The sequence below is a fragment of the Anopheles merus genome, chromosome 3R (genome assembly GCF_017562075.2).
Source record: "Anopheles merus strain MAF chromosome 3R, AmerM5.1, whole genome shotgun sequence".
NCBI lineage: Eukaryota > Metazoa > Arthropoda > Insecta > Diptera > Culicidae > Anopheles > Anopheles merus.
Genome location: NC_054084.1, coordinates 6,800,001 through 6,814,528, shown reverse-complemented (window position 1 = coordinate 6,814,528; position 14,528 = coordinate 6,800,001). Strand labels below are relative to the sequence as shown.

At 45.0% G+C, this 14,528-nt stretch overlaps 1 protein-coding gene across 9 annotated transcripts in view; it reads left to right on the top strand.

Annotated features, from left to right (window-relative positions):
- Window positions 1-14,528, top strand: part of LOC121595635 (potassium voltage-gated channel protein Shaw-like) — a 67,069-nt gene that overhangs the window by 37,910 nt on the left and 14,631 nt on the right. For all 9 annotated transcript variants that reach the window (XR_006005196.1, XM_041919744.1, XM_041919743.1 and 6 more), the window contains exons 3-4: window positions 5,560-6,885; window positions 11,550-11,667. Coding sequence is in view for 8 of the 9 variants with exons in the window: in XM_041919744.1 (XP_041775678.1) it covers window positions 6,674-6,885; window positions 11,550-11,667 (330 nt within the window). In the remaining variant the exon portion in view is untranslated. The remainder of the gene's footprint in view (window positions 1-5,559; window positions 6,886-11,549; window positions 11,668-14,528) is intronic.

The following is a 14,528-nucleotide window of genomic DNA, read 5'->3' as shown; positions in this document are numbered from 1 at the left end:
CCGCCAGCAACTGGAACGCAAGTGGAAAACCGAGAAAACACAATAATGAACCGTCTCCCGGTACAAGGTTCGTAGTGGGTAGTGAGGCACGAGAAAAATTAAACTCGCTACGCATAGAAAGATACATTTTACATCATTTGGGAACGGTATCACCTTCAAGGTTTCTTTGTCAAAAAAAAAACAAGATCCTACCAAAATAGAGCAGTGTAAAGAGGGGAAAAAATAAGGATGAAAAATTGAAACTCAAAATCACGCTCCATTTTTTCGTGCCGCTATTTTTACGCTCGTTAGTTTGTTTGGTCGTCGGGACTGTGATGGGTGACGAAATGGAAAGTTCCGTTGTCCTTTCAAAGCATCTTTCACCCTTCGGATTTATGGTGGGCCTTTGCTTTGCTTGCTACGTTTTCCACCCAAAAAAAAAAAAAGGTGCTAAATTATTGCCTCACGTTTTGATGTGAAATTTTAATTCTAATGATTTATGAACCGGTCCCCGGACCCTGTTAAACAGTCTGCTGGAACAGGGTTTGGGCTTTGCTACGACGAGGGTAACGAAGCTATTGTGTTTTTATCCGGCCCGGTGCGTTGGTGCGGCAGTGGGAAGATTAATCTCTTACTATGATGATGTCACACGATTTTGGGGGGTTTGAATCAAGGAGGAAGATTGGATGAATTTGTTTTATGGTTCTATTGGACGTACTTTCAATCCAGTCTTCAAGCTGTAGCAACTTTTAATTTCAAAATATGATAAATATCAAAGCTTTCCGACGGACTCTTTCTCTATCCCTCTGAAAAAATAATCGTTTTCAACGGCTATTCAGCTTCATTTTTCATGTCCAAAGATGCAACACAACTGCGATCGTTATTGATTTTTCAAACGACTTCCTATCCCCAAACAAAGGCACGATACCTTTGTCCACGGGATGGCAACCTTTTATTTCCCGGGTGCTTTCTCCCCGAAGGATAATCATTTTCTTGATTTACCTATTCACCAAACCGGATGCAAAGCAACAAAAAATCAAAATCGCAGAACATTTTAAAATAAGAACCGGCCCAAAATCAAAAGCACTGACAATCCGCTCCAGCCAATCCGTGCGGAATAATTCCGAATTCAAAAGTATCTGCCATTACGCTGCTGTTATCAAAAAGAACAAATGAACCTAACAGAAGGGGGAACGAAAGGGAACTGCTTTGAGTACAACCAACATCATCCCGCATTAGAAATGCGAACCAGAGGAGAAGAGAGACCAGGGAGGGAATCATTTTGTGTTTGCATCGCTCAGCAATAATCGGATATCGTTTTTCCTCCGGTAAATATTTGACTACAAGCAAAGCGAACGGGGTGGGCTACCAGCACCAGCAAGAAGCGCAGGCAAAAGCACGACCTTCAGTTTGTACTTTTCGGTGTGTTTGTTCATTCCGGGTTTCTTTTTTTTTTTTTTTTTTTGTTTGCGTCGTGCCTTCGCGCGCATTTTGTTGGCAGCGAAAGGCTCCAGAACTAAAATAAAATCCACTTGCTGAAAGTTATATTTTGAGCGTAGGCGAAAATAAATATCGGACCACACCGCCAAAGAGGCTGACCGATCGAATGAAAAATGAAATCCCAAAAAAACACACACACACACAGTAAACACACAGCTTTAGAGCTCGAGATTGCTTGCGGAGGAGAGGGCGGGACTCTTCATGCCTTTTGGTGTGTTTGTGTACGACGACGCTCACGGAATATCAATTTGACGTGATGGATGACGTCGTGGCACTTCCGGCTTCGGTTGCAAATCAGAAGCACCGAAGAAAAGCACCCTTTCCTTCCCATCCCTTTCAACAGTCTCAGAAGAAGCCACGGGGCGAAAAAGGCTTCAAATAATAACTAATGAACGATACTTTAGTTTCGTTCAATTTTCCATCCCTTATGCAGAGGGAGTCGTTCAACGGGCAGTAAATCAAACAAAATCTATGCGAAGCAAACCCGGAAGAATGTGAAAGATCATAAACCTGCCTTCACGCTTTAATACAGTTTAAAGAATTTTCACTTCATAATTCGCTCACTGCGCCATGAACGTGATTGAATAGCAGGCACCAGAAACATTTATTTCCTTTTCCGCAAGCATTTCTGCTCTTTGTTCTTTTTTGATACAATATACCGGAAAGAGAAAATGGCGTTCCTGTTCTTTTTTTATTACGAACCACTACCACCGTACAGAACACAATCAAAAGCACACGTATAATGCTTTGCATAAGCCCTGTAATCGACACTCGGTGTGCGTGAAAGGTTATTTATGAATACATTGGTAAGCTGCAGGATTTATGAGGATTTGCAAGAATTCAGGAGAGGCAAACGCTCGTCCTGTTGAAAGCCCTGGCAAAACGAAAGGATTAAAATAATGGCATTTATTTATGTGGTCATATATAGATAACATTCAGAAAACACAAATATTCAATTTGCTTAGGCAAATAATGGGAGTTTATCGTACTATTTCATCGCTTCAAGGTCATTCCCAATTCTGATGCCATATTTGTAGAACGGATATCTTTTTTTTAACTCAACAGCACTCGTCCACACACACACACACACACACACACACACACACACACACACACACACACACACACACACACACACACACACACACACACACACACACACACACACACACACACACACACACAAAAGTCATGCGCTAATGATGAATTATTGAAACGCTCTAATTAAAATCAATTTGCCGATCGACCGATTGTACCAACCAAATATTCCACCATTCGTTATGATAAATTCCCCCACCAGTAAGCGGCCAAACCAGCCTCCCTGTGCCGGTGGTGCCGCCATTCTTTAGAACTAGCGCTGGGCTTAAAATAAACGACAATGCAGCAATAATGACCGTTGATCCATTATTTACACTCCTTCATCACTCAGCCGGCCGGAATGATTCAACAGCATGGCTGCAATAACACTCGCACACAGCTGGATAATAAATTCAATCATACTCCCTTTTATCGGAAAAACAATCCGCCACGGCACACACACACACACACACACACACACACACACACACCCAGCACGCTACGATGCTAATGATGATGATCCATTGTTTGTCGCGTGTCACACGGTGTGGGAAATTGGGACAAGGTTTCATCAACTCGTTTCATTTCCTACAGCACGCCTGGGGGTTTTGGGAGTGGTAAGGGAAAACCCCTGTTCCCTGTCTGCTCTAGGCCGAGGTAATGATCTCGCAACTGACACGATCAGGTCGATTGACCACACTATCACACCAAACAGATATTGATACGCTTGTACCCGGGGTGGGTGCCCCCCCCTCCAGCCAAACAAACAATGCTGTCCGGGAAAACAACATCGGAAGATGAAAATTAACTTTCCTTGCTGCGCTGTGCTGCTGCTGCTGCCCCCAGCCTGCGACTCGCAGCAGCAAACCAATCACACTGTATCGCGCCTATCCGATCTGGCTCATTGTGCACGTGTGTGTGTGTGTGTGTTTATGTTGGTAACGCAAACCTGAAACACTGAAACAACAACACGGGTCTCAACTCCCCCCAGAGACATGTGACTGTCATACCGAGGCTGGCCGGCGTTTCACAGAGCGTGTGAGGGTGTGCGCGTAATGATAGCACAAAACATGCGCATAATGAAATGATAATAGAAAATTATGCAAAACAACAACAGCAGTAAGGGGGGAGATTTCGGTGCAAAGGCGGCACACCAACAAGGTGGCAAAAGTCAATGAACGCTCCTGATGATGATACGCTGGTGTTATCTTTCGTAACAGTGTGTGCATCGACTGACAGAGAAATATACAAGCTGGAAGTTTCATTTCGTGCCCTCCCGTGGGGTGTTCTAATACCTCCAACAGACACACACACACACACACCCAAGATCAGCACAACAGCTGACACAATACCAGTACCGGTAGTGGCCACCATCCCACACAAAGCCCAACCGCCTCACGTTCATCATCGCGTATGTAAGCCACGTTATACGCCTTTGCGGCAGGATCAAAGGATTCGCACTCACTCGGGGCTCGGTTATAAAGAGTACTGGCCGCACTCCCAAGAGTCCATTCGAGTCCAAGGCGGGCGAACCAAAAATAACTGCACTCACTTTATAGGCCTCTGCATCTACGAACAAGTGGAAGTGCTTTAAGCAGGCGAAAGCAGAATCCTTGCTGAGGAATCCTTTGCGCTTGTGCTTGATGAAAGACCGACCCACCCAGCTTGTCTCATTGGGAATTGCAACCTGCCTGCTCGTGACGGCGGCGGGGGAAGTCACTACATCTCCCCAACCTCAAACCCACGCAACGTGGAAGTGTGTCAGTAGCGGCAGAAGAATCACACTGCCGGGAACAAGGACCTGGAAAATGAATCATTTATGATCATCGCCGACTCATCTGGGCGTGAAAGAAGTGCTCGTGCAGACTGGTAGCAGTGAAGCTGGAAACGCTAAAACCGCAAGTAACCTGACGGCAGTGTTTGCATTACCATTTCACTCAATCTGTGCCGCTCCGATAGAGCATTCTTCTACCGCTGGGGGAGAGGAATTGGATGGAACTGCAGAGAGCATTTGTGATGCAGTCTTAAGGAAAGCAAATTGAAGTGACATAGTGATGAAGCATGAAACGTGTCTTTGAGATGTTGCAAGGTACAGGGCGTAGTATTTGTTTCAAATATGTGTCACAATGACGCAAACGATGATGAAACCTGACTTTAAGGCGTAACTAGCATACTTTAAGGCGAAAGATAGAGCATTGCATACATTTAGGCGAAGAACAATTTCACGAAACTCGTTCGCTTCGGAATTGATTGCAAGAAAATTATTCATTTGAAAAATTAACTATTTTGGGCATTCAATTGTTTTTAATTTCTGATGATAAAAAACCAATCCTGTCTTATAAACGAACGAGTCCCACAATCCCTTTCTGCTAGCCTGTTGCGGAAAAGCTGTTCAACCGTGACACTTCGGGCAGAGCAGTTACCGGAGCAAATGGTAGATCCCGTTTCCTTTCAGGTTTTTGCTTGCTTTACCGAATGCACATGACACGTGTTGACACGATAAGCATTGATTATTAATTACTTAATGAACGGCGGTCATTTGGTGCATTCAATTATTTAATCTCATTAAGTGTGCACACCACTTTTGCACCCCCTCGAATGTTGCACTTCGACTGTCTCCTTGTCGGATTTGGGAACGAACAACCACACCGGTACAGTGTTGCTGTTTTGTGCCGAGGTTCAATCTGCACCAGCTGGAAAGCGTACTTTCCAAAGCATTGATTCATTTTCACCAAACGTTGTTTGCTTTTTACCGGTTATAGATGAGTTGGAACAACACCGGATTCGATTCGTTGGGTGTTTGAAGTACACGCTTCACGGAATAATTAATGCACTTGAAAGAGGTTGGGTATTTTTGTGATTTTTATGACAATGTCTCTTGTTTATCTGCATCCCCGGGACAGTAATTCGTCGCTAACATTAATCCTACACCATCTACATCGCATTAATGTATCGTGCAAACATTCCCTACATGCTCTACATGTTTCCTTTTTCTCTTTCCAGACTCACTACAGCTGCGTTTGCTTGTGACAAGGACATCATGCTGAATCAACGCTCCTCCCGTATGCTGTGGCAACTGTATCAGCTTCCGTAGCTGCTATCGATCAGCAACGATGCGATTGCCCGTACCGGCCATAGGATGAGGTTTCCCGCTAGAGGTCACTAGCATCATCGGGTAACGTGTCCGTGTATGATGTTTCTTTGCCTACCCAGCACGAAGCTCGCTGGCGCTACGCCGAGCCCAGGATGAGACAGTAAACCGTGCGAGACGTCTGCCTGGTTTCGTCACGCCTGAGCGGATGATTAATTACTGCAAATATTAAACGTCCACAGCCCTGGACATTCGCCATCTCTACGGCGGACACTCCTAGGCAGGAGGCGCGCGTTCATCAGAACACCACTCCCGCCAAAAACCCCCCAAAGCACACAAACACTCAACTAAACATCCTGCGACGAGGATTAGATGACGAGGCAGATAAGCTCGTCCAGGCTAATAAGGACAACTAGCGACAAACCAAAGCAAAAGGGCAGCAAACATAAAAGCGTCTTGTACGTGATAACATCGTGTCGCTACACGCAAATCAAGACAACCGGCAGGTGGGGGTGGGCCAAAGAAGCACCAAATTTCTCGACCCTCGTGGTCGAGATCTAGTTTCACGACATCTTCTTTCTAGGCGCCCGCCAGCACACCACAGAGCACGTCAACAGCGCCCATAAGCGTGCCGTCTACGTGCCGACCGTTGTCGGTTGTCGGTTGGCCGGCCCACGGCATTACGGCGCTTAATATGCTGCTGGTAAAAATAAAATCACGTCCACACACTGACGGGCATCACGAGCAGCAACACGCCGGTCGTAGAAGCAACAAGCGCCCCGTTCGCCAATATTTGCATCGTGAGCTAGTGGACCGGTCAATCCGCTAGTCGCCATCGTTGTATCGTTCCCGCAGCTTCAACCGGTTTTTGGGCAGCGAAACGCGAAGCCTGCTTGAGAACCGTGCTTCAGTCGAGAGGCGATCTCAATCTGGAGACAGCAAACAGGAAAGGTGAAGTGTGGATAGTGGATAGGATAGATACATATAGCATACCAAACGCGTGCGGGTTTTCCAAAACCCCGGGAAATGAATCTTATGAATAACATGGACTCAGAGAACCGGGTGGTTCTCAACGTGGGAGGTATACGGCACGAGACGTACAAGGCGACACTCAAGAAGATCCCGGCCACTAGGCTATCACGACTGACGGAGGCACTGGGCAACTATGATCCCGTCCTGAACGAGTACTTCTTCGACCGGCACCCGGGGGTGTTTGCACAAGTACTCAACTACTATCGGTAGGTACAAGGTTTTGGGAACGGTTATTATTTTTGTTTTTTAATACGCTATAATCGTTCACTTTCATGAGCAAACTAAGACATTTCAATCACAATAAATGTTATCATGAAAATGAAGCACTGGGCGTCTCCACTGTAGAAGACGCCTGAATTTTATTGGCCTTTTTCAGAGTTTTATAAAAACTGCACTTTGTCCTTGATTCTTGCTTTGTTTTTATTTTATTACATAAACAATGAACAGCATCGAACAGCCAGCGAACAAAACCACAATGGCATGCAAAATATTAATATTATTAATATTAATCATATTTTATTCCTGGTCACGGCACCAACAAACCAAAATTTTGTTTTTCGACGAAAAATCCCTCTAAAACCTTATTTTAAATCCTTTTAATGTGCTATGCTGCTCTAAAATTACCTAAAATTCATAAACCGTTTCATACAGTTCTCTCTCTTAACCAATTTTCCCTGCACTGTCCCAAATCATGCTCCTAATAAGCTAGCTTTCTTAACCTCAATCTCAATCATCTCCGGCTGTCGGTTTTGACCATCCACTTCCACTTCCTCACTTCCTTTCAAAGAACTTGTCTCTTTTGTAGCTCAATTTTCATTCCCAACCCCCACTTTTATTCCCACTGCCACCACAATCAACCACAAACGAAACTGTTCTCGCACTGGAATCGTCTACGAATCGCACCCAACTTTTCAATATGACCAAATTTGAGTGGCTTTCTCAAGTCAACCAATTGAAACCGGTGCAAGTCCCGTTCATCATTCATTTCCGTGGCTGTAGCGTGGCGGCTCTAGGGTGCCTACTGTTTCCCTCGTGTTTCTCCACAGAATGCAAATGAGAAACATGGCAGCGAAGTATTTCATTTGCCTCGAAATGCAATATTGCCCTCAAGCTGCTGCCAATTTGTAAAATACTGCCACTTTACCGTGGTTTATGTGCGGGAGGAGGATTGGAAACTTCCCCTCTGGAGTATGGGTAAATCTTTACAATCATCGTCGTTCCAACTCGCGCAACGGAAAGTCGGGCGGAAACGCTTATTGAAAAGGACTATTGGGGTGTACAATGACCTCCTGCACTTTGCACAAAACTGGGTGGAGTTGGTGCATGCACAATGGGCAAAGTTTTAACCCATGGGTTGTGTGTAAGTGTAACGAACGATGAGCTTTTGTTTCTTTCATGTTGCATCGATCATAGTGCTGGAAAGTAATATTTTAACTTCAAATTATTTTTACAAATTTTCGTTACTAAGCGTGCTTTTAGCTTTGAACTTGAAATGTTTTCCCGAAGTATCATACAAATGGCTTTAAATTATTTTTTGAATGTCTTTTTTGTATCAATCTGTACGAGTCTTTCGCTCCTGAATCTTTTGCTGGTACTTCGTTTTTAAAGTTCCACAACTTTTCCATGCTTTTCCTTTCGCCAACCCGTTACAGACTTTGCTTGCGTACGCCAAAAAACTTACCCCAGTGTAAATCGCTCATAATGAAGCAATAGAAAATTGGGAGCGAAAACTTTCATTTAATAAAATGTGCTTCAGACGCCCGTGTGGCCACACTACCTTTCAAAAATGCTACCTTTCCCGTTCCAGCCATTCCCCTACGGACTTTTACCCTTTTTTCCCTCGCTCTCAAGTGTTCTCAATGCACTTTTATTCGAACGCTCGCAAGCGGCGCTAAACTTAAGGGGGATGAAGCAAACACAAACAAAAAAAACTGCAGCAAAAACTTCTTAATCGCGTCCAACATCTGCTGGGCAGGTTCCGGGCAGTCCATCCAGTAGTGGGCCCGGGGGGGGTGCTGTAACGCCCCAAGAAATGCTTCACCGTATCACGCGCTCTATGTGTGGCGTGCTGGCAAACCCCGACGAGTAATTAAAGAAAACCGACCACCCAAGAATGTCGATGCGAACTTTTAATTAAACCGTTTTTCCGTCCCAACTGCATAATGCTGGCACCCGGGCATAGGCTCCATAACTCGGCATCCCCACTGTAAATGGGACGCACGCTCGGGACGAAATCGTCAATCGGTGGTGGTAGTGGTGATGGTGCCCAGTGGGTCTGCCAGTGACATGCCTTCCATCTGTCGATTGCACACAAACCCACACACATACACACACACACCCAACAACTAAAAAACAACCATTCCCACCCTGTACTTGGCACTTTGCTGCCTCCTTGCCCGGCCCGGGTTCGTGACGTACTACACACCCCCAGCGGGCGCTAAGTGGGATTGAAAGTTTTGCCCGTGGAAAGGCGACAGGCTTTCGCACAAGGAAAAGTTGGAGCGAGCGGAACCCAATACAGGCACGATCGCCAGCCGGTGGGAGGTAAGCGAACGGAAAATGGGAATAAATTTTACACACGAACGTGATTTAATTCATCCAAACCAAACAACCGGCCTTTTACGCTGGCCTCGTTCTCCGGAGCCAGTGGTCACGCAAACCATTGCCTCCCTTCCCCCAACGATGTGACTGTTCGCGGTCACATTCCGGGGCCTCAACTATCATGCCTATTTTCTTTTTTCTTTTTTTTTGCCACCCCATTTCTTTTGCCGCTTGTTTGATGAATGCTTTAAAAAAGCTCATTGCAAATTCCGGTCGAGTGCTTGCCACACAAAAAGCCAAAGGTCCATTAAGCGAGCACGCGGAAGATTGGAACGCTGGTACGCGCTGGGACGCGCTTCGTTGGGACGCATCTGACCAAACGCCGATGACGTAATGTATTGACCGCTGCCGATGAGCGTATAATATTTGCATTTGAATCGAATTGCACAGTGATGGTTTTTTTTGTGTTGTTTTGTTCCTTTTCGGTCCTCATTTCGCAAGGCTAGTGCATGTCGGTAGGGAAAAATAGGTCAGGCACAATCAAATGGAATTAGTTTTTTTTTTTCGTTTCGTCTTTTAGTTGATGATTTGCAACATGGGGTTGCAATATGAAATGCATGGAACGATCCGATAATGGACTAATGAATAATAATTTAATCTTTAAAATACATACAGAACGGTAGAACGGATTCGTTCGTTTTGATCCATAACGTTAATATTGGTCATAAAATGCGATACAAGAAGATTTGCACAAAACACTAAGTATACTTCAATAATTCGAGTGAATTCTGGATCGCAATATAATTTAATTGTACGTAAACTGGTCTTCAATCAAGCTTTGATTTTAACACAAAAATGTTAATTAAATTGAAACATTATATACCTTTTTTAAGACTATAGATTAATTACAATATTTTCCTATAACTTCTCTGATTTCTATGAGCAAACTTGCCGAACCATTCCACCGCCATGTCAAAACGTACGCATCTTTCTAGCCCATTTCTAGCCAATTCCCCCCTCACGACATAAAATTCATTTCTTTCCCTAACATATATTCTACAAACAACTACATCTTGCGCATTATGACTGCGGACCATGCTCCCGCGATACGGCACGTTGCCAATTTTCTTCGCCCAACAATGCGTTGTTATTTGCTGTGGGCTCTTTCCTTTTTGTTCCATTTTGCCCCACTGTTTGGCGGTGTTTTCATGGAGCAGCATACTTTTTTGCCACTTTGTTCTCCTACCTTTTTCTTATCACACAAAGAAACGAGCACACTATCTTGCACGGCCCACTTTTAAGTGAAACTTTCATTCAACGAGCTAACTTCCGACGAGCTACAAGCGACGCACCCCAAAGCGTTTGAATGAGCGAACTTTTCCCAAGATGTTTTCCACAGGGCTAACAAGCAACTTAAGATCGTTTTCTACTGTACGGTTTGTCTCATTCCTTTTCTTTCAGCAAGCTTTTTTTTACGGAACAGGGCCAACCGTGCCCACCGTGTTTGCAGAATGTTTTGCTATGAATTTTCGGTTTATTATCATTCCACGCAACAATTTCCTTCCATTCATTACAATTATGGCACTGGCAGACCTGTTCCCTGTTCTCTGCAGCCCTGCGCGAGCCCATCGTCGAACAAGATTCAGATCAGATAGCGTCGTTCAATGGCGCTCAACATCATGATTATCATAATCACCATCATCAGGAGCACACACTCGGAGCGGGGGGAGGAGATGTAGGCAGGCTTTTGGCATGTTGATGTGTGCTGCCAGTGCTCGCCAGCTCCCCTCCGCCACCATTCTATCCATTGTCTCCCGGGCATTGTTATTGTAGGCTTGATTATTTTTCCATGCTTTTCCATATCTCACTCTGCCGCCGTAGCGCCGTTCCAGGAACGTAGCGCCATGGGAATCAAGCAGCTCGCCCTTAAACCGTACATCAACCTACCTCTATTGTACACTATCTGGGCCCGTTAGTGGTGTGGTGGAGGTTTGAAAAATAAAGTAAACACATTTCCACGTCACCGGGCCCCTGAGACCGGGGTGTATCCAGTGGCCATCGGGTCGCGAAAGCACATGTTGAATTTTTGTGCCACACAAAACCCAACCGAACGGTAATAATACTTATAGCGTTGGCTCTCGCGTTTCGTGGAAAGTAAACTTGTAACGCTGTGCTGTGTCCTCGGTGGTGTCGTGTTTTTTTTATTTCACATTAAACAACCACTACTTTTCCATCGCTAAGTAGGGTTTGAAGCTTATCTTCCCATTTCCACCAAAACTGCTCATATTGACACCATTTTTCGGGTTTTTTTTTTGTTTTTTCCCTTCAGCACGGGCAAACTGCACTATCCAACCGATGTCTGCGGGCCGCTGTTCGAGGAGGAGCTTTCCTTCTGGGGCCTCGACTCCAATCAGGTAGAGCCATGCTGCTGGATGACGTACACACAGGTAAGTGCTGTGTTGATATGGGAGAATAAAGCTGATAATCCTTCGCAGTTTCATTTTAATCTATATTTAATCCCTCTATGTTCAATTAAATGATGGTACATTGTAACTGGACTCTTATATATATATATATATATATATATATATATATATATATATATATACTAAAAAAAGAACTACACCCAACGCTTCAATGACATTGCAAGCCTTTTAAACGCTTTCTCTTTACCCTGCGAAATAGTTCTTCTAACCCTTCTCACGTACCAACTGTCAAACATAACTGAAATGTCATTTTGCTCTTCTTAATGCCTTTGAAACGAGAGTTCCTAACTAAAACCTCCTCGTGAGTGCTTAAAATCCTAACCCACGCCCCCCGTCAAAAGCTCATTGTCATTCTTGTCGTGTATGAAAAACTAAAACACTTCCTGTGCGTCTTACCGGCAATAGGATGGCCAGAGAGGAGAGAAAAAAGCAACCGGCAACGTTAAGCGTTCCCTGAGATGGGTGCCATCGGCCAAACCATCAAAACCGTCCATTTAACGAAACGAAAATCCAAATCACTTTCCAAAAAGGCACACACACACAGTGTGGCTCAAAGAGGACGCAGAAAACGTCTCCCCCTTGCTCTAGATGATTTTTATCGGACCCGTTTCCTCTTTGTTGTGTGAACTTTCAATGGTTTTTCCGTTTACAGTTTTTTTTGGTTGTTGTGTCGGTTGATCTGCTTCATTGTTTTCTTCTTCGTTTCTCCTTCCCCCCTCCCCCTCCCCCCCTAAAAAAACGTTAAGCCGAACCGGAAACCACTCATCGGTGAACTGAACCGGTGAGTGAGTCAACGCTAAGGTCCCTTCGTCGGGTTTTTTTACCGGGGAGGGGTATCACCCTGGCAAAAAGACATCCGGATGGAAGCGCTACCGCCTACGACACGCTACAAGGGCTACGATTGCGTGCCAGCATTAAACTGTGTCCTTGCGTCGAAAACTGTTTCGCAATGTCATGCCGCTGTCATCGGTTTGACTTTCACTTTTCGGCTCCAGCTTTTGGTGTTTTCGTTTTTCGGGGTGCCGATAGGGAACCCATTTTCCCTTTTTTCGTGCTCGTACTTTCCCAAAGTGTCGTACACTCTTTTCTTACGACTTTCAGCACAAGCCTTTTGTTAAGTACCGATTTTGCGAGGGTTTGGGGCAAGACGGTAAGTGGTGTTACCCGTGGTGAACAAAATGATACAAAACTGCAAGCAAAGAGAAGCAACAACAGGCACAAAAACAACAACAACCCTTGCTTATAACAAGCGTGTAAAAGAAACCATCCCATTATCGGGCTCGGGAAAGGATTGCGCTGCTTTGCGCTGAAGGCGAAAGATAAGCCTCTCCTGTGCGTTTGGTGTGGGCTTTTGTATACAACGCGACTGTGTCAGCGTGGCAGCTCGCAAGGAGTAACCAGGCAGTACCAGGAGCGGAGGGGGATTTTATGCGTGTACCACGGTAATGGACACCGACGGGACCTTGAAGGTGTCACTCTAATCTAATAATGATGGCCATTTTCACACCGAACAAGGGTCCGCTAAAGGTGTTTTGTGTGTTCCCTGCTGGCTCGCTGGCAGCCCGAAACGAACAAAGCAAAATTGCTAGTCTTATCAGGGCGATCGAGGTTTCGTTTTTCGGAACGCTGAAAACAGTTACCAAGAAAAGCAATCGGTGATTCCCACCAGAAAGGTGACCTTCATCGGTTGCCGGTGTAAATTCAATTGTTGATGTTGATGGTTTCGTTTAAAGTTTCGTAACGATTTCGTCCAAAAGTGTTGTTTGCTTTAACTGAGTGGCGGTTAGAAAATCTTACCAAAAGTATCTAAATTTCTAAATTTTTTACCATTCTCCATTGACCTTGAGCTGAATTTTATCATTCCTTCCAAAGGACAGACGAAACAAACAAACAGCCACAGCAAACAATAACGAATCTTTCACCCATCCCGGTTGGGCTTGACGCCATCCGGAGGGGCGTCTCATGCGGCCCGACTCCTGCCTGAAAGAAAAGCACCCAATTCTGGGAAGTTTGTTTCAAAAATGATTAATGAATTGCGCTCGATTGTGTTTACTTTCACATTCTATTTTCCCTCCGCTTATCACAGCTTCGCTCCTAACAATCCTTTTGATTTACGGAGAAAACAGGGATAGTACGCCCTCTCAGCAAGGGGCTTTTGGGAATCTCGGAACTTTCCGAACCGAAATCCCTTGTTTGGCTTCGTGTCTAGGCAGAGGAAAACGCATAAACCAAGGGGGAATTTAGGACTCCCCCCTTCTTTGAGCAAACCGAGAAGGCCAGCTATGCCCATTGTGGTTTCATTGATTAGGTTTTGCGTCCCGCTTTTTGGGAAGGTGCGGGTCCCTAACCTCTCTAACGCTTCACAGATAAACAACGAAGCAAAGCCCGACGATCGGGAAAAGGGACATTTAAATCGTTGAGCTAGCTTTTGATAAGCATTTCCACAGCAGAGAGGTTAACGTTTCTTACAGCAGTCCTATGATTAATGATCGTTTTGTTGCGGGCCTGGACTTTCCTTCCAAAAGGGGAGTCAACTCCCTTGCCGTTATCGGGTGGCATAAATGGTTACAAATCATTTCGAGTCCGGAAGCGTTTGGGAGTGGCTTGTGGGTTCGATTTCGGCTCGGGGTTGTAAATCCAACTATCCGGCTGGATTCTTCGCTTTGGGCCTTTGGGGGAAAACTAATCGAAAGTTCAAGATCATTAATTTTTATCATTCCTCTACTCCAACCTCCCAGTTTGATAACCAACCTCTTACACAGACTTGCTCACGGGTCTTTTCCTATTAAAAAGCAATAAATTAAATACATTTCCCTTCAGCG